A 20,334-nucleotide genomic window follows, 5' to 3' on the forward strand; every position below is an offset into this window, starting at 1 on the left:
CGAATTGAGGCGAACTGAAAATTATAGCGCTCCTTTAGCCTACTCTATAATTAATATGAACGCTTTCTTCTTGCGGGCCATCCGGCATCCATCTACTTCACCTTTCATTAGTATACTTACTGAGATTAAGATAGTGACTGGTTCTCTCTGAACTATGGCAATATCGAATGATATGTTACGGCTCTCTTGAATCTGAAGACAGAACATCGGCGATCGATTTTGTCGTGAACACTTCCCGCTTTCATCGCAACATGAGTTCTTTAGCCTACTCCGTAATTAATATGAACTCTTTGTTCTTGCGGGCCATCCAGCATCCAGCGTTCTCCGGTGGCGTGGCTGGATCCACTTGATCTTGATCGAAGTGGGTCTGCAATCTATAATTCTGGATCGAAGTCAAAGGCAACTGAAAGTCTGAAACAGGAAGTCTGGCGTAGAACGCGCGCGGAACCTGAAAGCTGAAGAACTTGGGCCCTGATTCGCAAGTACACAGTAGCTCAGTAGAAAGTCAGGAAGATTCAGGCTGTGGAAGCGGCCTACACAGACACAGTAGCAAGCAGTCCACGTCGAACCTTGGCAGGTCCGAATCCAATCCGATAGCGTGAGACATTTAGATCTCGCGATTCGTGTCGTTTCGATCTAATCTAGGATTGGTCCAATTGTTTCTTGGTCCCCATCGTTCCTTGGTTTTATTCCCATCGCTTAAATCGAATGTGAACGTTGGGGTGATACCGCTGTCCTAGTCTCGTACGCCATGCATTGACAGAAAACGTGTGGGCTATAGGACATTAAATTCATGGATCATTATATAGTATAGGTCTAGATAAGTCACTGATTTATACTTGTCGGTGTGCATCCACGCTCCGCATAGAGATGCTCTCTGGATGATCGTCCGGAGACACGCTTTGAGTTTCTTGTGATGATGGATTCACGTCTAGAGGCCATTTATCGGTCTCGGCACTGTCGCCCCATCGTGCAAATCCGACGACTCCTTTGGGCTTCGGTTGACTGGTCGTGTATCGATGCCGTTGCCGGTTTTTAGATGAATGCTTGCTCATCAGCTGATTGGGCAGGATTCGTACGATCAACGGCCAGATCGAAGGCAGGCATGCGGCGATGATGATGATGGCCCCTTCCAAAACGGTCCAGATGCCTAGGTTGACTGATGCCCCTGTTGAGACGGTTAACTGTCGTCCATGACTGGTCAATTCGATTGTCCGGGAGAACATACAGGTTGGGTCGGTGAGCGCATTCTCCTGGAAAAAGACGGTCATGCGCAAAACACTCGCCACGGTGCCCCTGCGGTACTGGTCAGCCTGAGAGCATACACTGATAGGATTCTATTTCGCAGGGCACACTCACAATCCTCCGAGCAAGAAGACTCCTGTCAACGCCAGTTTCTGTCCCGTCCGAGTATGGAGTTTCCAGACAAACGGCATAGGCATCACAAGGATCAAAACGTCGGTCAGAATGTTTGGGGGTGAGACGTATCGGTAAAACGCTTGTTGGTCAAAACATGTTCCCCCTTGAATGGTTTTATCCCAGGTATATGCGATCGGGGAACATTGAAAGATGGCGGCAAAGAAGACACCGATGCCGTGACCAAGGACGATAAGACCAACCGCGTATGCAAACATTCGGAACTTGAAGGTGTTGAAGATGCGGACATAAAACAGGAGGATTGAAATCTTTGCTGGCGTTACGGCAAACGGAAAATCAAGTATCTGGTTTGCATACAGTCCCTGCGCAATGTCAGCAGTGCGACTGCTTTAAGGGATCAGGTAGAGACAACCTTTTGCAGGGAAACCAATTTTTGTGGTGTCTGCAAGACATACTCCAAGTGATATCCCAGACCCCCAACCTTGAGCACTGAACACAAGACACACCTATTAGTCTGGTATACGCGATAAGGCCGGTATGGTACTTACAAACAATATATAAGGCCGATTGCCCAAGACTCACCACCTGCATGCAAGATTAGATTGAGCACAGTCGAATATGGCGGGAAATCCGTACCAGGGCTGGCACGATTAGATAGTCATCCAGAGCGCATGCCACTCTCTGCATGTATCGGGTGTAGAATCGAGCAACCACGATCACTATCTGGACAACAGCCATGGCGATAGCCACGCCCATGAGCGATTCACCGCAGTAGGAATCATCGACATTGTCCATCTTCCCCGGAGAGCGAGGGACCTGATGCGCAAAGACCTCAGAAACAGGAAATCGACATCTTTATGAATTTTTTGGTTCTCTCCAGCTGTTTGCCATGAGCATTACATAATTCCACGGTCGAAAGATTAGAATCAGCACCACGGCTCAGGATGGAATGGATGGAGTTGCGATCTTTGGTTCGCAACGAGAGGGCCCTCTAAGGGCCCTCTAATCTCCGCTCCTCTCCACATGCTGGATCGTCCTTCAGCCAACCACGGCCCGTGCTCTTCAGCTCAATTTTGCAATCTTCTTGATTCTTGTAGGAGTGAAAGCATCGGACAGCCCGGATTGCGTAAGGCTTGTAAGTCGAGGGCTGACGGCGCTTGCGATTCATGTGGTTGAGTGCTCCACCTCGGCGTATGTGCCTGTCCTGGCTGTCTAGTGCTTCTGTGCTTGTCACTGTTGGCATCCGATCAATCCCTAGATTCCGCTTTAAATAATAGCCAATAATAGCCCATCTGGTTTCGGTTCGCTTTTGACTGAAGCCATTCCAAGCGATCCTTAACACCAACCCTTTCCCTCTGCCTCTCTGTCTCTGCCTTCGCTGTTTTCCGTCCCTTGTTGAGCAATTCCCGGTATCCTACATTCGCGATTTGTCTTCAAATATGGGTGAAGACAAAAGCACCGCTAGTGCATCATCGTTGGAGGCGCAGATCAACGCTCTGACAGAAACTGTACAATCAAACAAGGAAAGCATCGACGATACTACTCGTTCCAAAGCCATCAAGGCGGCCCGGGGACTATTGGGTGCTTTGGTACCTCCGCCGGAAACGGTGATCCACGATGTCGCTCTGGTACGTTGAGAAGACAAGTTTTCTTGGTTTACATCCCGTTAGAATGTGCTAATGATATCCAATGCCATAAGAATTGCGCATTACCCATGGCAATCCGCATGGGAGTCCAGCTGGGGGCATTTAAAATGATTGCTGGTAGCCACAGTCAAGGAACAACATCCCAGCAGATCGCGAGGGAGTCCGGTGCCAGCGTGATTCTTGTCGGTATGTCAAGGCCCCAATTCGGCAGTTGAGATCGGTGTCTACTCCGGGTTTAAAAAAAAGAAAGTCGTGGGGATGGATAGACTTTTCCATATCCTTGAGGCACCATGGTCCCACCCAGATCTTGTCGATTCTCGAAGATCTTCCTTGTCCCATACTGAGCCTTTATATGTTACGGAGCTTATTTTGTGCTGATCAATCCGGTGTGGCAAAGACCAGATTATGCGAGTTATCACCGCTGCTGGGTATGCGCTTGAGAAAGATGTACAAACATACATGCCTTCTCCCCTTACAACGATCATGGCAGACTCAGCTATGGAGGCCACAACCAGAGTCTGGTAGGTTTGTCAATGTCCCTCACAAACTGGTTGTGTGTTAACCTCGCGGTTTTCAGTTTTGATGTCGGCCATTTCTGTACCACCAGTGCCCCGGGGTTTTTCCGTAGAAACAATAACCAATATCCTGGCTCTGCTGTGGATACGCCCTTTCAAGCGGGCTTGAACACTGATCTCAGCTATTTCGATTGGCTTTGCCAGAATCCGGAAGTGGCCAAGGATTTCCAACAATGGATGACTCTGAAGCAGCAGGCGACTCCTAATTGGATTGACTGGTATGACCTGCAAGGCAGTATTTTGAAAGATTTCCGAAGTGAACCCGCAGATAACATCTTGCTGGTGGATATTGGCGGTGGTGAAGGCCACTATTTACATGCACTGAATGATAAATATCCAGATCTCCCAGGGCGTCTGGTTCTGCAGGATCTGCCTCAGGTCATCTCGAGCATTCGGGGTCCGCCCAAGCGGACCGAGCTGATGCCTCACGACTTCTTTACTGCGCAGCCCGTGAAAGGTATGTTATCTATTGACCGTTTCTTAATTGTTCAAGTTTTCTGGCTACTGACCATTTATCTTATGGTACAGGCGCTCGAACATACTACATGCACTGGATCTTGCATGACTGGCCCGAGGAGCAGGCCCGTGTCATTCTGAGCAACATTGTCGAATCCATGGAGCCCGGTTATTCCCGCCTTATCATTAACGAGCAGATAATCCCGGATAGAGACTGCGATCTGCCAACGGCATGCATAAGTGTCATGATGATGGTTCAGGTGGCCGCCTTCGAGCGGACGGAGAAGCAATGGCGCGAGCTTCTAACGTCAGTGGGATTGAAGGATATTTCCTTCCATCAAGCCCCTGGAGGAGGTGAGGGCATTATTGAGGCCGTCAAGTAGCGAATAACAAGAAGATAAATTGCTATTCGGCGATTAGCATAGAGAGCTAGTATACGCCTAAAATATACCTACAAATCTTAGTATTCAATGAGGTAGCCGTAGCACCTAGACCGGCATATATGAATATAATGCCTGCTGCTAGAAAGGGGACTTGAACAAGGAAAGAGAGAAATGACCCATTATCCCCGCTGTTCGGCTCCGTTTCTCTATTGTACCATTGCAAGTGGGGGATAGAATCTCTAAACCTGTCTACTAGGTCTTTCTTGCACTACATAAATGTATACATACATCAACCAAGGTGCCCACGGGGTATATGATAAGCTAAATAGAGGCGCCACTCAAAGAATTGTTGATACATATTGGAGCAGAATTGAATCGAGCAAGAAGATTCTGCTGGAAATGTGATCCAACGGATGGATTTGCCGAAAAAGTGAATGAAGGGGCCAATTTCTGTCCCATCAGTGTTGTATGACCAAGGCTGCTAGATTGCCGTGTTCGTTCCACGATAGCATCTCGGCCCTATTCAGTTCATCCGATCATTTTGCTCCAACTTTCCAACCAATCGTTTCATTCCTGCCCATTCCTCGTTGGGCACGTCTTCAGGAGTACCACTAAGACCCTTTCCAACCTCGAAGACAGTTACGACACCGTCAAGACCACCAGTAGCGATACGCTTGCCTTCACGTTCTTCCCATGCAACCTTGTTGAGACTCTGCGTCAAAATGCCACCGCGGCCCGGAGTGGGTGTCGTTTTCGCCACTGGTACCTCGCTGTCCGTGTAGAGATCCCAGACCTCGAGGTTCCCAGCACCATCGACGAGAGAGAACACACCAGGGCGGTGAGGAGACCACCGCGCGTCGTACACGACATCTTCCCGGTTGATATCAAGAATAGGGGTGACAACCTGCGCTGTCGCCGAAGTTGCGGGCGCAGTTGTTGCTGGTGCGCGGATACGCCATAGCTTAACACTCCAGTCTAAGCTCGAACTCAACATTAAGTCGCCTAGATCGACGGGCCCGCGGGCCGGATGGAAAGCAGTTGACATTATGGGGGCCGCATGGCCGCGGTAGGCAAGACGGTGGTCTGTACCCGCCTTTGCGCCTGCTCGATCATACCGATGGCATGGATATATGCCTCCTTCTTCGGTGCCGACAATGAAGAACGTGGGGTCTGATTGCGGGAATGACATGGTAGTGGGTGCGAGATCTTCAGTTTTCGAGGGTGGAGGTGTGGACAGCTCGAGGTACTCCTGTGGCTGGGAAAGCATGTCGACCGTCCAGCCGCAAACAACACCGTCTGTGGAAGCTGTCAAGATATTGTGCGCGTTCTGTGTGCCTATAATAGAGATGCTGTAGACTGGATGGGTGTGTCCAGACCCAGTCAACGGTGTTTTCTGTACTGGCGCACCCCCGCCAGTGCGAGACGAACGGGTATCCCAAAGTAAGACTTGACCGGAGTAAGAGCCACCCACAATGAGATTAGGATGGAATGGGGAGAACTTGGCGGTTAAGATATCGGAAGTTGAATGAAAAACGTACTCCGGGCGAGAGTGGAGATGTTGGTTCCAAACCTGGACCAGACCGTCTGGCTCATGGGGCGCAGAAGGGTTCTTGGTGTACGCAGCTAGAACAAGCTCCGGGAACTAAAGGCAGGGGATTAGACGTCCACGAATAGATAGGTGGGCTGTATTGTAGCTGTGGCTTACCTTTGGAGAGAAGCTCACGTCGCTGATCATACGCTTCTTACTCCATCGCTCATCCCAGAACTGGCAAACTTCCTTGATAGTCTTCTTTTTCTTTCCATGTTCATCATCATCCTCCAGCTCGCCATCGAAGCCCCCAAGCTCGTAGTCTGCCAGTACATCATACTCTTCGTCCAGCGCACGCTCGATCACTTTTGCGGACCGCTCAACAAAGTCCAAGAAATCGTCGGAAGAAGTGACAGCCTTGAGTTCGTCATCCTCAAGCGTGCGCAATGGATACCGCAAATGCGAAGCTTCGGCCGTAGCATTTTCTTGGCTTTGCTGCTGAGTGGCTTGGATTTCATCCTCGATCTCCTTGCGAAGCTTCTTGCGAATCTCCTCGTCCCGTTCGCGCTCTTTTTTGCTCAGACGCTTACCGGAGCCCGCAGGGTCCTGGAGATCCTCTCCTTCTGAGTCAACCGACGAGGAATCTTGCTGAAGCTGCTTCAAATCATCTGTCTGCACGGCTTTGCTGTAGGTGACGATCTCCGGTTTCGGTTCAGGGGGCGGGGGTGCTTCAGGACCGGAGGGATACGGCTCTGCTCCAACCGTCTGGACGGCAATTGATTGAGAAACGGGTCGCGTAGGGGGGCTAAAGGCTTCGGTGTTATCGCCGCTGAGTTGACTGGCACTCAACACAGAATTGGGTCTGCTTCCTTTTCGCGAGGGGCCATCGGCGTGGCTCACGGAGGCCGACCCCGGGCGGTCAACGAGACGAGAAATCAGGTCATCGAGCTCTGCTCTGCTATCAGACCGGCTGGGAACAGGCGAGACAATCTACAAAGAGTCACGAGTTAGCAACGGTGAACTCCAAGCAAAGGACGATTGACCGGTTCTGTACCTCAGACGCATCCCCGGTGTTAGCGCGTGTTTGGGAGAACTCCTTCTGGCGCAACTCCCTTTGTCGCTTGAGTTCGGCGAGCTTGGCCCTTTTGGCCAAGATCTCCGCCTTTCGTTGCTGCATGGAAGCCATGGTGACGTGGAGTGCTCTGGAAGGGGATGGCAGAGTCCCATCTAAGAGAAGTGTATGACTTGGTATTCTTTATTTACCCCGTCGGCACTAGTTCAACTGGCCCTTCCCTTCCCCGTCCCGCGCCGCAGACTCCGGGTCGGCGGATGACATAAGCACAGGAGAGCCGGCCGGAAAAACTCGCGACAGGAACTTCGTCTCGACAAGCTTCTGAGCATCCCCGATTGCCAGCCATTGACATCCGATCCCCCTGCAAACCGTCGCTCGGAATCCGGCTCTTCTATCCCCTCAATTCTTCGTCCGTTTCGATTGCCGCTCCGGAGTCCAGGGTTTTCTCAAAATGGCTTCCACACAAGGTGTCAATGTGAGTGTCCGCATAGGGCCTCCCCCCGGTTTGATAATGGTCCCTTGATAGGTGACTGACATGCTCCCTACCCACCACGTAGGTTCTGCGCTATTCGGCTCTTGTAGCCGGTCTCGTCTACGGTGTCTACCACCAGTCCTCAATCACATCCACTGCTAAGCGTGCGGACGCCGACCGTGAATACGCTCGCCAGGAGCGCCTGATCGAACAGGCCAAGGCGGAGTGGAAGAAGAAGACGGCACCCCAGGACTCCAAGGCCAGCGGAGGTAAGTCACGACTATCTTTCGATCGCATGTTATTCAATGCCGCCTGTGTACCCGGATAAGGTGGCGTCATTCGCGATCCGACGCTAATTGGTACTTTCCTATAGTCATCACGGATCCCGAGGACAGCCGATTCGACTTGGAAGCCTACCTGAAGTTGAAGGCCGGGGAGAACTAGAGTATACGACTGGATATGCAGCATGAGCAGAAAGATGGTTCGGCATTGTTTTTGGTACGAAGATCGTGCCTCCTAGGGTACAAGAAAGAAAGGTGGTTCGGGGTTACCCCGATTATGTATTATTGTTTGGTCTAATTTCCCAGAATCGTGTCCTTGCGAGCGAAAGGAATTATGTTTTTTCTTTTTATTCTTCTCTTTTTACTACGTTTAGAGATTCTCCGAGTCTTGTACATACCCTGGGCTGTTGTGCATCTGTACTCTACAGTTGGACCAGAAGAGCAAGTGATTCTGTTGTATGCTTCGGTGTCTTTGCTGAACCCATTGTACCGTGCACGCCCTTGAAACATAACACCCTTTGCCCCACTTGTAGCATTGTAACTCTCAAAGTCATTGGGGCTCTTGTCGGGTGACTGGAGCTATCCCTTCAGAGGTACCGGGTCTTTGGCCAGCATGTTGGCCCCGGTTCCATGATTCACCATTAGATTATCGGTTAACATTGTCTGGGTTTTGAGCGTATATAACAGCGTCATCACATGTTATGCGCTTTAACTCGCATGCTTGGCGATTAACGCCATGATTTGGCCCAGTCCATTTTGAAGATCGCGGTCTGTTTCGGGGGCGGTAGAATGAGGTTTGGGGTGCAGGAGCATAGTGCTTTCATCCCATGTCCACCCACGGGCTGTGAACTTCTGTATTATTGACGTATCTCCCTTCTCCGCCGAGTCCGGGTCAAGGCCGAGGTAACTAGCAGCCGCAGCCGGTCGAATCGCCTCGTAGGCCCCGCTGACCTCTTTGAGTGTTTTTTCTTGGAAATGCGCTGGAACAATTGTCAGAAAGGCGCTACTTGCAGGTAGCAAGGTTTACTGACTCTCGAAGCTGTTTACCACGGGTTTCAGTGGCTCTGGCCAGGGTAGCTTTCGGAGAATCTTGTAGACCTGCTCATATTCGCGCTGCCAGACGGCACGTAGTAGGACTAAGCAGTTCTGTAGGGAAGGATCGTTCTGGGATAGGGTCGGGGGCATCCGTTGTGTCATAGCGCGCGCTTCGTATCTATGTTCAAGAGAATAACGAGGGTATGTCAGTCAGACGGCCGCGGTGTATGTTTTTGGACGTATATGAGAATGTACAGTTGGTCCGTGAGAAGATGCGCAAAAAAGAAGGTCGAGTAGAAGAAAGGTAGAAGCTCTGAGTTATTACCCTCTTTCGAGGAGGCGAGTAATAGAGCATCGCCTTCATACTCAGCGAGGGTCTCGTAAAGATCGGAGGGGGTGCGAGCCGAGGCGGAGATGGTGGAGATGCGTTCGGTGGACAAGGTGGTATCCATGGTGTGAGACATCAGATGGTCAGACTCGTCGGAAAGGCCAGTCGAAGATGAAGTTGAAGCTGAACGAAAGTCGAAGATGATGATGAAAGATGTGCGGGGGAGTCGGAGGTTTCCCCAACACAATACCGTCATAGTGGTAATTACGGTACCTGGCGCCAAGCCGAAAGAGACCACCTTGCGCAGCTCCTCCATCGACCTCATCGATCTCAGTTTCACCTCCCTCCTCGCTGGCCTAACGACTCGACGGGAGCCATCTTCTACCGTCACCCTCCCCAATTGGATCTTTTGTTCTTTTGGACCCCTGGCCATTATGGCCGAAGCGCCCGTCGATGTCCTCCTGAAGGGCAACTCCGGCAGGAACACCCGCGGCCTGCTGCGGATTATCATCCTCGCTACTATCGCCGCTGCCGCCGTGTCCAGTCGATTGTTCAGTGTTATTCGTATGTGCTCATGCGCCATGCCTTGATAATGGCTGTGATCAGTGTTATTTCAACGCGTGCCACTAGTGACTCCATCCATTGACCTCAATGCTAACTCCTGCCTACTAGGTTTTGAAAGTATCATCCACGAATGTATGTTCCATGTCCACCAATCGACCCGTCCCTGACATGCGTGCTGGATTCTCGCCTGAATATGCCCGGAATACCATCATTGCGTTTCAATTTCCCGCGTTAACTTATCTCAACCTCCGCAGTCGACCCTTGGTTCAACTTCCGAGCCACGAAGTACCTGGTTCAACATGGCTTCCATAGCTTCTGGGATTGGTTTGATGACCGTACGTGGCCCTTAGGTGTACACTTGAATTCCCGACTCGGACAACAAGCCGTCGCGGCCTGGCTGCTAGATTTAGGAATTCTTGCTAATCGAGGACATCTGCATAGGAACATGGCATCCTCTGGGACGTGTCACTGGTGGCACTCTATACCCCGGTCTCATGGTGACCAGTGGAGTCATTTACCATGTCCTACGATTCCTGACCATTCCCGTCGACATTCGCAATATTTGTGTCCTACTTGCTCCGGCCTTCTCCGGCCTCACGGCGTACGCAATGTATTTACTGACTTGTGAGATGTCAACATCTCCGTCTGCGGGACTTCTCGCCGCTGCTTTCATGGGCATTGTCCCCGGATACATCTCCCGATCAGTAGCAGGCAGCTACGATAACGAAGCCATTGCGATCTTCCTTCTTGTCTTTACCTTCTTCCTGTGGATCAAGGCTGTCAAGAATGGCTCGATCATGTGGGGCGCATTGGCTGCGCTCTTCTACGGCTACATGGTTTCCGCTTGGGGTGGATATGTATTCATCACCAACCTGATCCCGTTGCACGTCTTTGTCCTCCTCTGCATGGGAAGATACAGCTCTCGGATATATATCAGTTACACCACCTGGTACGCTCTGGGTACTCTGGCCAGCATGCAGATTCCGTTCGTCGGATTCCTGCCAATTCGGAACAGTGACCACATGGCGGCTTTGGGTAAGTCAGTGCTCAATGAAGGATTGGGATTCATGCTGATTTTGGACCAGGTGTCTTTGGTTTGCTTCAACTTGTGGCATTCGCCGACTTTGTCCGGGGCTTTATTCCTGGCAAGCAGTTCCAGCGACTTCTTACCGCCATGATCATCATCGTCTTTGGCCTTGCTTTCGCGGGACTTGTCGTGCTCACCGTGTCTGGGGTCATCGCCCCATGGAGTGGTCGGTTCTACTCTTTGTGGGATACCGGTTATGCAAAGATTCACATCCCCATCATTGCGTCGGTGTCGGAGCACCAGCCTACCGCCTGGCCGGCATTCTTCTTTGATCTCAACTTCTTAATCTGGCTGTTCCCTGCCGGCGTCTACATGTGTTTCCGCGAACTCCGGGACGAGCATGTTTTCGTTATTATCTACTCGGTGCTTGCCAGTTACTTTGCCGGTGTCATGGTCCGACTCATGCTGACCCTGACTCCCATCGTGTGTGTTGCTGCTGCGTTGGTGCTCTCCTCTATCCTGGACACTTACGTGTTTGCACCCGCCGGACCCAACCCTCGGGCGAAGGCCAGTGAGGAAGCGGCTTCGGATGGTCTCCGCTCTGCGAGAACCCCAACCGTTGGCATTGCCTCGTACCTCTCCAAGGGAATTGTTACCTCCTCGGTCGTCGTCTACCTGCTTCTGTTTGTGGCCCACTGTACCTGGGTTACCTCCAACGCCTACTCCTCGCCCTCTGTCGTTCTGGCGAGCCGGATGCCTGATGGCAGCCAGTTTATCATCGATGATTACCGTGAGGCGTACTATTGGCTTCGCCAGAACACTCCCCAGGACGCCAAGATCATGTCCTGGTGGGATTACGGATACCAGATTGGTGGCATGGCCGACCGTCCGACCCTCGTGGACAACAACACATGGAATAATACCCACATTGCCACCGTCGGCAAGGCCATGAGCTCGCGTGAAGAGGTCAGCTATCCCATTCTCCGCCAGCACGACGTTGATTACGTCCTGGTGGTCTTTGGTGGACTGCTCGGCTACTCCGGCGACGACATCAACAAGTTCCTCTGGATGGTCCGTATCGCCGAGGGTATCTGGCCCGACGAGGTCAAGGAACGAGACTTCTTCACCGCGCGAGGTGAATACCGGGTGGACGACGAGGCGACCCCCGCCATGCGCAACAGCTTGATGTAAGGATTCCCTATTACTAACTGACCAACGATATTGGTACGCGTGCTTACGATGAACTGTAGGTACAAAATGTCTTACCACAACTTCAATTCTCTGTTCCAGCAAGGCCAGGCCGTGGACCGTGTCCGCGGCTCCCGTCTCCCCGCCGAGGGGCCCCAACTGTCGACGCTCGAAGAAGCCTTCACTAGCGAAAACTGGATCATCCGTATCTACAAGGTCAAGGATCTGGATAACCTGGGTCGTGATCACGGTAACGCCATGGCTTTTGACCGTGGCCAGAAGCGCAAGCGGGCGACCAAGAAGAGAGGTCCCCGCGTCTTGCGAACTGAATGAAGGGCGGAATCTGTGATTCTCTTCCGGCTTGATGGGTGTCCCCAAAAATAAAGAAGGTCCTTCAGCTCATTTAGCACGCTGTATCTTAGTCTACCATCAATTCCATTTCTCTTGTGTTTGTGACCATCGATTTAGACGGCAATGTAGCTTTTGATCCCCACCCAATTTATGGGAACATAGCCCATCGAACAGATCCAAAGGTGGCTACGTAGACACTTGCCAATGCTTCGCACGATTAGAGCAGGGTGGTGGTATCTTCGCTTATTCAAAAGGAGTTAATATACAAACGGTGCCAGGGCAAACAACATAGGCGGATATGAGTCCCATGAACAAGGAGCACGGCGGCAACTGGCCGTATGCGCACCCAACTAAGCACTTCCTTGAAGCAGTCGCGCTCCGGGAATTGCGTACCGGGTTTCCTGACTGCCATAACCTGGAGTGAACCTCGTTTTACCCCCTCCATGCCGCGCGGAAGCGCGAACCGAAAGATGAATTCAAGGTCCTCCATTATATTCCATATTCATACAGCGTAGCAGACAGCATTTTGACAAGATCTCCGTTGCAATTGTCTAGAGTGGATAACCGGGTAATGGCGGCATATTTATTGCTTCTTCGAGACGGGGGTTTCGGGGACTTTCACGTCGGAGAACTCATCCTGGCCGACGGCGCGAATCGTGTAGGCATCTTTCAGGCCCGATCATTAGCAGCGGTTCAGGTATAGATTTGGTTAAGGATGTCCTCCATTGAAGGTGAAGGGTAGAAAGCCGGGTTGTAAACGTACAGACTCCAATGGTGAAAGCGACGAGCGCAACTCCGGTGGCGGCGTTCTTGAAGAGGTAAGGACGACGAGCCCGCAGAAGAGCGGCACCGGGGTTAGAGTCCCGATTGTAGTAGGTAGAGTTGAAGCTGAAGAAGTCCAAATGGCATGTTAATTGATGCTGATCAGGCCATACATGCGGGATGGAAAGAGAGAGCAAGAGGGGCTTCAGAGGGTCGAGCAACTCAATCAGTCACCCATTAATATGCACGTACATTCCGCTGGCCATTGTGAAGTCGAGGTAGGTGGTCTACCTGGTTCGAGGGTGAGGAGGGAGCGAGGACGAGGACGAGGACGAAGGCGAAGGCGAAAGGAATAATGAATCCACCCGGCAAAATGGATACCGTACGATACGGACGATACCGTAATTCACCGGGACTCGGGCAAACCGCGGCTCCGGGGGGTCTCGTCTTCCGGCGTCCATCATCGCCCGTTCATTCATTCATACTTTCATTCATTCATCCTTCCTTTCCATAAACACCGTAGTCTTGTCTCTTCATCATTCTCTCTTTGTTGCTCGCTTATCTCCTGGGACCTTTTTAGGTCCCCCATCTAACCCCCCTCCTTTCTCTTGCTTTTATTCCCTTTCGCTTTCTCGAACCTCTCTTGACCTGGGTATATGACCGGTGCTTTGTCGCACCCTCTTAGACGCCGGCCTCGTTTGCCTTGCCTGTGAACACTAAATCTTTTTTCAGCCGTAGTCGACCTTTGGCCAGATCCTTTCCGCCTTTACTTGATTCTTGCGCCTCCCCAATCTTGCGATCTCCGAGTACCTTCCACCTTTCCGCGTCGACGAACAGGGTCTTGCCATGGCCCAGCCTGAAAATCATCTGGTCGACCAGATTGCCCAGCTCAATGCCGCCCGCAATTTGGTCCTCGGGGATGCCGCCTTCTATCCTCAGATCGTGAACGGTATTCTTCCGATCATCGGTCCGCGTGCGCGATTGGAGTTGCGACGATGGGGGGCCGAGTTCTTAGCGGAAACGTTCGCCAGTCCGGCGCTGGCTACGGACCAGAAGGAACTAATGGCCGCGGATGTGCTACAATCGTTGCGGGAAACATTGCTGCTGCCGGAAGAGGATCAATTGGCGTTGACACATATAGTGCAGACCGCTGCCAGCTTGTATCCGCTGGTGTTTAGGCATATGTAGGTCAAACCAGCGCTTGTGCTTCTGTGCGCTCCGGGGAGTTTTCGTAGATGTCTGCCATCAGCCGCAGGCGATGGCTTCTGGGCGATGTACCAGTTGGAATGGACCCTGCAGCTGCTAACGCATGATCTATCACAGCATTAATCATCCGGATGACCGAGAAGCCTGGGAGAACATGACTGCGATCAAGCAGGATATCCTGCGCAGATGGGACACATTCCCTTACCCGGTCAAACTTTGCTGTATAAAGTTCGTGCAGCGTGTCGTTCAAGTGCAGACCCATGGCTTAATATCGGACCCAAGGGTACGTACAAGGAAGCTCTGGACCCGTGTAGAACAGGTATTGACATAAACGCTCCCTAGCGACCGGACCAAAATGAAACATCCCTAGCTATCGTCCCTAGGAATCATGCGATCCTGTCTCTGCCCAATTTGGAGGCCGAGGCTTCTGGTTTGCTGGACCGTCTTTTGGCTGTGTTTCAGGAAGAGTCGAGGTAACACTGGCGCTTCTGTTGGATAAAATGGGAATGCGGTGCTAACAGTTTTGGTCCAGTGACCCCCTCCTGGTGAATGCGACCTTGAACAGTCTGTCGGTCCTCGTTCGAACGCGACAGTCTGTGGGTAATAAGATCATCAACGCCGTCCTCAATTTTTTCCCCTCGAAGCAAGCGCGCTCTCCGATAACTCCCACGGTCCGAGTCGGCGTGAAATCGATGGAACGAACCGCCAGAGCATTGATGATCAATATATTGAAAAGGTGAGGCAGCATGACGACTCCGGAGTGACATGCGATATTAATATCCTATCCAGAAACCCCAGTCACCCGTTTGCAGGGAAGATGCAGCACTACATGGATCGATTGATGCAGTCGCGTCTAGAGCCCGTAGATGATACCTCTCGAAAGCGCACATCGCCGTCTGAGCCTACGGATGGCCTGGACAATGCCAAACGTGCGAGACTCGATGCCGAAACACCACCCTTGTTGAAAATCCCCCCAATGCCTCCCGGGCCGAATAGTTATGCGCAACTTTTTACCCTCACCGAAGATGCCGGACTTTCATCTTTCGATGTCAGGCAGCTGCCCGCCGACCTGCTCGTCAAGATCGTCATTCCCCTTCTTGGTCGGGTCGACCAATCTTTGTTAAACCAAGCTATCGATGTAGGTTAAACTTGCAATAAACGCCACCGCCTATTTCATTCTAACACACTCGCAGGCTGTACGGACGCGATACCAGACGCTTCAGAAACAGCAGTCAACGCAGCCTGCTGCGGAAGAAGACGACGACTACGAGCCCGAATACCAACCGATGGATGTCCCCGAAACGGCACCTGCGCAGCCCGACGCCTTAGCGGAAGAAGTGGACTATGAACCTGATCTCGTTTCCCTGGGCCCATTTGTCTTGCCTCAACCTCCTCCGTTAAGTGAAGACGAAGCGGCCGATGTGGGACGCAGCGCAGTAGGGAGGGTATTTGGTATGCTGGCCTCCAGCGATACAGCACTGAACACGACGAAAGGAAAGACCCAGCAACAATTAGGGTTCGCAAGACTAGCGGGCAGTACCTTTGACCGAGACGCCTGGGTGACATTGCTCACGCGACTCGCGACAAGATCGCCTGCCGGTCTGGAGGTGCAAGGCAAGAAGGAGGATGCTTCGAAGAAGAAGCCCACGATATCGGGTTCCATTCGGGAAACGTTATACCGGTACATCCTAGAAGATTTCCGGGCCCGGGTCAACGTCGGCATCATGTGGTTGAACGAGGAATGGTACAATGATCGTGTTCAGATGAAGTTCGCCGCATCTCAGCGGACCGAAGACGACGAGGAGACGTCGGTCCCATTGCACTACGATCACTGGGTCCTACGGCTTCTGGATGGTATATTGCCCTATCTAGATTCGCGAGATCTCAAGATCTTCATTCGCTTTTTGAGTGAGATCCCCGAAGTGACCATCCCCATCACACAACGCGTGGCCAGTCTGGCCAAGGATCCCGAGAGAGTCAATCTCTGCGTCCACTCCCTGCAGTTTGTCCCCCCTCTCTGGCCCTTCTCTTTGACATTCTGTCTACCGGCGTCGGTGACCTAGTAACTAACTTCTGAACCAGATACCTGATTCTCTTCCGACCCCCCGCCCGAGAAATGTGTCTTTCGACCTTAGAGGAAGTTTACCAAACCTGTACGTCTCCTAGTCTCTACCTTTATTTAGAACCATCCATACTAATCCCTCAACTCCAGACGAGGAATCGCGACCAGCAGCCGGCAAAGTCCTAGCCAAATGGCGCCCGCAGAAGACCGAGCAACAATCAAGTCAACAAACCACCCTCACGAGCCGTCCAGTCCCACCGGAAAGCAACACCAACACCACCGCCACAGAGAACACCGCGCAGCAATAATCCGACCCGCCCCCCCCCCACCGCCGTAACACGCAGCCGCGAAAGATAATACCTTTCCATAAAATGTTTCTCTTCTAATTCACCTCTCTGTCTGGTCGTCCTCTTATCACGATAAACCAATTGAACCGTGTACTTTATCTTCAGCAGACTTGGTTGATGATACCACCTATCTATCCATCATCCATTATTTTCTTTTACTTTATCCTACAATGCTGATTTGCTCGCTCATCTATTTACAAGGGATTGATTACCTGAATGGAAGGAACTACAGGCCTAGAGTTAGTTACCTATGTGAACGTGAATGCTTGTATGTATGTATGCATGTATGTGTATTTGGAATAGGACCGGTTCTCCTATTATTATAGCGTCATTTCCAGAATTCGAATTTTCAGATCAAAGGACTGACTGATATACGATGCAAGATGTAAGCAATGAATGAAGCCCCTTAGACTTCGGTCCTATATAAAATGAAACCCCAAATTCTATTCTAAACCCTTCCTATGCAAACCCATCGAAGAAGAGACAATGAAAACTGATTAGAGAGGACAAGAACATCATGTCAGGTAGATATGTATCATGGTTTGAAGAGACGAAAACAAAAAATGATAAACACCATAAGCAATGGGTAGTTGGTTATTGAATCAAAAACAAAAGAGAAAAGAGAAAAAAACGTAGACTCCAAGGCATCCCATTCGCCCATATTCACAATATATCTCAAAAGACACACAAAAAGACTAGCTTTATTCATCTGTTTCCAGTCATACATGCCAAGCCGTACATACATTAGAAAAAGAAAAGAGCAAAAGGCTTCTACAACACCTGTTTGGATCCTATACAGGGAGAAAATGAAAATGACCCATCTTTAAAATAAAAAAAAAGGAGCAAGTAAGAAGTGGTAAAAGAAGTTCTGTGTATGGGAATTGTTATCGTGCTGCCATCGAATTTGAGCCTGACCCGCCTAGTAATCCTGCTGATTGATGCATGGAATTGACCGGCTTTGATGACAAAGGAGGCGACGAGTTCGGACCGGCTGAATGGAAGAGACCAAGTCGTGCAGGGGGTGGTGAATAGGCATTTCGCGAAGCACCTTGAGGCGACCGATGATCGAGCGTACCACCGTATGCAGATGGGTGCGGTTTTCGTACGTCAAGCGGCGAGGAGCTGAGCGATCGGAATCCAGTCCGTCGGTCCGGATCATACTCGGGATTTCCAAATGGCCCGAGTTTTTGGTGCGGCGGTTCCTGCTCCGTGCCGTAGGGGGTATTGTTTGTTGAGGAATTGGCGGCCGACAGGTTCTCTGCAATTGTAGACGCCGATCCATTGGGCGCATTGATGTCCACGACTCGCTTCTGAGCAGCTGGGGTTGTGTACGCTGGGGCCCGGGAGTCCTCAAATACTCGACTCTGTGGCCGTTGGGATATCTGCTGGTGTTGGTGCTGTTGGTGATGATGATGGTGGTGGTGGATAGGGTGCTGCGGGTTCGCCCAAGGAGTTTGTTCCAAAAACGCTTCCTCGGCGGTACGAAATGCATTCGAGGACATTGCCGACATCGTTCCGCGTGGAGGGGCATTTGTTTGAGGGTGGGTAATAGGGATCCTCGATTCAATAGAAATCTGCGCACATAGTCAGGACCAGTTCTAGCGGGCGAGGCAGGGAATACAGTCAACTTACGCCCATCTTCTCCAAATCATCGTCGAGCTCGGTGGGTCGCGCGGCTGGTAACGAAGGCGCCGCCGGAAAGCCAACATATTTTGCGACACCGGCCATGACTGAGACCTCTTGGTTGTATGCGGTCTGCTGCGCGATTTGCTGCGAGCGTCGAGTAGGAAAGGGAATGTAATGCTGCGGGCTGACCTCGTCGGTCTTGAATCGATCATGTTGGATGGAGTAGAACTGTTTGCTGATGGAGCTCGAATGTCTTTCACGGATATCGCGAGCTCGTTGGAAGTAGCTGCTGTGCGATTGGGCCCGCTCGGCTAAGCTCTTATTCAGGAGAGCCTTTATTCGGTACTGGAACAGCGTGTGTTCGTACTTAATCTTAGAATCCCTATATCGCTGAACACACTCAAGCTGCCGCAAGAATTCCGGGTGTGTTGGATTGGGTCCGGTAAGCATATCCAATTCGCGATTTAGTTTAGAAATTCTTTCGTCATAGATCCTAAATGGATTGTTAGTGATCCTGGGATTCATTCAACGAAACCAAGGACCGATGACTTACTTGTCACGTAGCGTTGCAAATTCACGTTCCAGAACCGCCAGCGATTCCATAGCAGACATTTTCTTCGCCGCTGTGTAACAACGTCAGCAGACGTGCTTTAGGCAAGGGACAAGTGCCACGACTTACATTCTTCTTCGAGCTTGGCGGCTGCCTCGCCATCGTCTGCTTCTTCACCACGCTCCACATCATCATCTCCAAGGTTATCGTCGCCACCACCTTCCGCGCCGGTTTCAGCGGCACCGTCAACATCTTCATCGGCATCCCTGGTCTTCCGTGTTTTTCGTTTGCCCTTCTTAGCCTTTTTGCCCTTGGCGAGAGGTGCGGGCAAGTCTGATTCAGGTACGTCATCAGCAGGTGGATCATCCTCGTGGGGTTTTGAAGCTTCTTCCACGGGTTCGGGGGACAGGACAATGTCCTCCGCCGGTGGATCGCTTAATTCGCTCTTCAAAGAGCCGCGACGCTTCTGAGGGGGTTCATCTTCTTCGTCAATCTCGGCGCTCACGTCGTCCCCAGATTCGAGTCGTTTCCGTTTCTTATTAAAGCTTTCCGATAGAGCGGATTCTTCCATGCTTGGAATTTCGTCAGCGGGTTCAGTGACCCGATTGTTTTTCGAGCGAGGCTTGCTGGGAGAATCATCGGCCACCTGGTCGTCGTCGTCTTCGACGTCATCGTACGTGGTTGATTGAGCCAACTTGCTGGGGCTGGGCCCGTAATTGCTTGCGCTTGCGCTCACGACAATGTTTGTTCTGGAGCGAAGGTTGTTGGGAGAATCCTCAATTCGCTCGGTCTCCGCCTCGGAGTCGTTGTCCGGGGCTACTTTCTCAGGCTTGGGAGACTCATAATCTGACGGAATGTTCTCGGAGAGGTCATCAATTTCACTGAGACTACTCGATCTTCCGTCATCATCAATAAGCGAATCATCGAGGTAAGGATTGTGTTCGCCATTGGTGGCGGCAGAGTCGGCCCCAGTTGGCGGACCAACGGAAATGGCTTCTCTGCTCTCGGCCACCTCCATGAGGAATGGAGAGTGATGCGCAGGAACTTGGGAGGGTTATAAGGAGAAAGGGTAGAAGAGGGGAGGAAGAGGATGGAGGAATAGGCGGGGGAATGATCGACTGGGAAGGGAAGATCAACGGTTAAGGTGAGGGTATGATCGGATCAAAACCTAAGTTAATCAAAGAGAGAGTTAATGACGATGTACCAAACATGATCAAGGACGTTCGAAAGGGGTTGGGGTGGAATGGAGGGAGTGAAGGAGAGCCATATGGGAAAGTTCGAAGAGGGAGAAAAAAAAAATCAACATTCAATGCAGGGGAAAAAACGACGACCGGCGTTGAGCATGGCGAGGCGCGAGAAGTAGCAGAAGGCGGTGCGGAGATTTGATCACACCCCAGACTCATCAATCGTTCACGGGTTATCGCTCCCGGCTTGGGCGCTGCGAACTGCGCCAGCCCAACTCTCGCTCGCTCGCCGATGTCTTCATGACCCAGATGGC

General features: G+C 51.5%; 9 protein-coding genes across 9 annotated transcripts; 4 read left to right on the forward strand and 5 right to left on the reverse strand.

The window, feature by feature from the left end:
* Positions 1–833: 833 nt before the first annotated feature.
* KD926_000495 (uncharacterized protein) lies at positions 834–2,172 on the reverse strand (the record flags this gene model as incomplete). Its single annotated transcript, XM_053096404.1, has 6 exons — positions 834–1,168; positions 1,229–1,296; positions 1,360–1,739; positions 1,805–1,866; positions 1,926–1,962; positions 2,014–2,172. The coding sequence occupies 6 exons, from the start codon at positions 2,170–2,172 to the stop codon at positions 834–836; spliced, it is 1,041 nt and encodes a 346-aa protein (XP_052959565.1).
* A 644-nt stretch (positions 2,173–2,816) lies between these two features.
* KD926_000496 (sterigmatocystin 8-O-methyltransferase precursor) lies at positions 2,817–4,437 on the forward strand (the record flags this gene model as incomplete). The annotated part of the gene is made up of 5 exons (XM_053096405.1): positions 2,817–3,005; positions 3,077–3,209; positions 3,421–3,544; positions 3,601–4,055; positions 4,127–4,437. 5 exons carry the CDS (start codon positions 2,817–2,819, stop codon positions 4,435–4,437), a joined length of 1,212 nt encoding a protein of 403 aa, XP_052959566.1.
* A 523-nt stretch (positions 4,438–4,960) lies between these two features.
* KD926_000497 (putative dynein intermediate chain) lies at positions 4,961–7,151 on the reverse strand (the record flags this gene model as incomplete). The annotated part of the gene is made up of 3 exons (XM_053096406.1): positions 4,961–6,079; positions 6,143–6,955; positions 7,020–7,151. The coding sequence occupies 3 exons, from the start codon at positions 7,149–7,151 to the stop codon at positions 4,961–4,963; spliced, it is 2,064 nt and encodes a 687-aa protein (XP_052959567.1).
* A 337-nt stretch (positions 7,152–7,488) lies between these two features.
* Positions 7,489–7,953, forward strand: KD926_000498 (ATP synthase subunit e; the record flags this gene model as incomplete). The annotated part of the gene is made up of 3 exons (XM_053096408.1): positions 7,489–7,512; positions 7,595–7,778; positions 7,883–7,953. The coding sequence occupies 3 exons, from the start codon at positions 7,489–7,491 to the stop codon at positions 7,951–7,953; spliced, it is 279 nt and encodes a 92-aa protein (XP_052959568.1).
* A 545-nt stretch (positions 7,954–8,498) lies between these two features.
* Positions 8,499–9,277, reverse strand: KD926_000499 (CSN8/PSMD8/EIF3K family protein; the record flags this gene model as incomplete). The annotated part of the gene is made up of 3 exons (XM_053096409.1): positions 8,499–8,770; positions 8,822–9,003; positions 9,081–9,277. 3 exons carry the CDS (start codon positions 9,275–9,277, stop codon positions 8,499–8,501), a joined length of 651 nt encoding a protein of 216 aa, XP_052959569.1.
* Positions 9,278–9,353: 76 nt separating this feature from the next.
* KD926_000500 (dolichyl-diphosphooligosaccharide--protein glycosyltransferase subunit STT3) lies at positions 9,354–12,265 on the forward strand (the record flags this gene model as incomplete). Its single annotated transcript, XM_053096410.1, has 6 exons — positions 9,354–9,717; positions 9,826–9,849; positions 9,972–10,052; positions 10,159–10,752; positions 10,803–11,931; positions 11,995–12,265. The coding sequence occupies 6 exons, from the start codon at positions 9,354–9,356 to the stop codon at positions 12,263–12,265; spliced, it is 2,463 nt and encodes an 820-aa protein (XP_052959570.1).
* A 601-nt stretch (positions 12,266–12,866) lies between these two features.
* On the reverse strand, positions 12,867–13,311 carry KD926_000501 (uncharacterized protein; the record flags this gene model as incomplete). The annotated part of the gene is made up of 3 exons (XM_053096411.1): positions 12,867–12,949; positions 13,047–13,171; positions 13,298–13,311. 3 exons carry the CDS (start codon positions 13,309–13,311, stop codon positions 12,867–12,869), a joined length of 222 nt encoding a protein of 73 aa, XP_052959571.1.
* Positions 13,312–13,891: 580 nt separating this feature from the next.
* On the forward strand, positions 13,892–16,621 carry KD926_000502 (RNA-processing protein PTA1; the record flags this gene model as incomplete). Its single annotated transcript, XM_053096412.1, has 8 exons — positions 13,892–14,229; positions 14,369–14,534; positions 14,594–14,724; positions 14,784–14,987; positions 15,041–15,389; positions 15,445–16,253; positions 16,334–16,404; positions 16,464–16,621. 8 exons carry the CDS (start codon positions 13,892–13,894, stop codon positions 16,619–16,621), a joined length of 2,226 nt encoding a protein of 741 aa, XP_052959572.1.
* A 923-nt stretch (positions 16,622–17,544) lies between these two features.
* KD926_000503 (uncharacterized protein) lies at positions 17,545–19,854 on the reverse strand (the record flags this gene model as incomplete). Its single annotated transcript, XM_053096413.1, has 4 exons — positions 17,545–18,234; positions 18,293–18,779; positions 18,840–18,909; positions 18,966–19,854. The coding sequence occupies 4 exons, from the start codon at positions 19,852–19,854 to the stop codon at positions 17,545–17,547; spliced, it is 2,136 nt and encodes a 711-aa protein (XP_052959573.1).
* Positions 19,855–20,334: the final 480 nt, after the last annotated feature.

The sequence above is a fragment of the Aspergillus affinis genome (genome assembly GCF_023601865.1).
Source record: "Aspergillus affinis strain CMG 70 chromosome Unknown NODE_10_length_487445_cov_86_957759, whole genome shotgun sequence".
Taxonomy (NCBI): domain Eukaryota; kingdom Fungi; phylum Ascomycota; class Eurotiomycetes; order Eurotiales; family Aspergillaceae; genus Aspergillus; species Aspergillus affinis.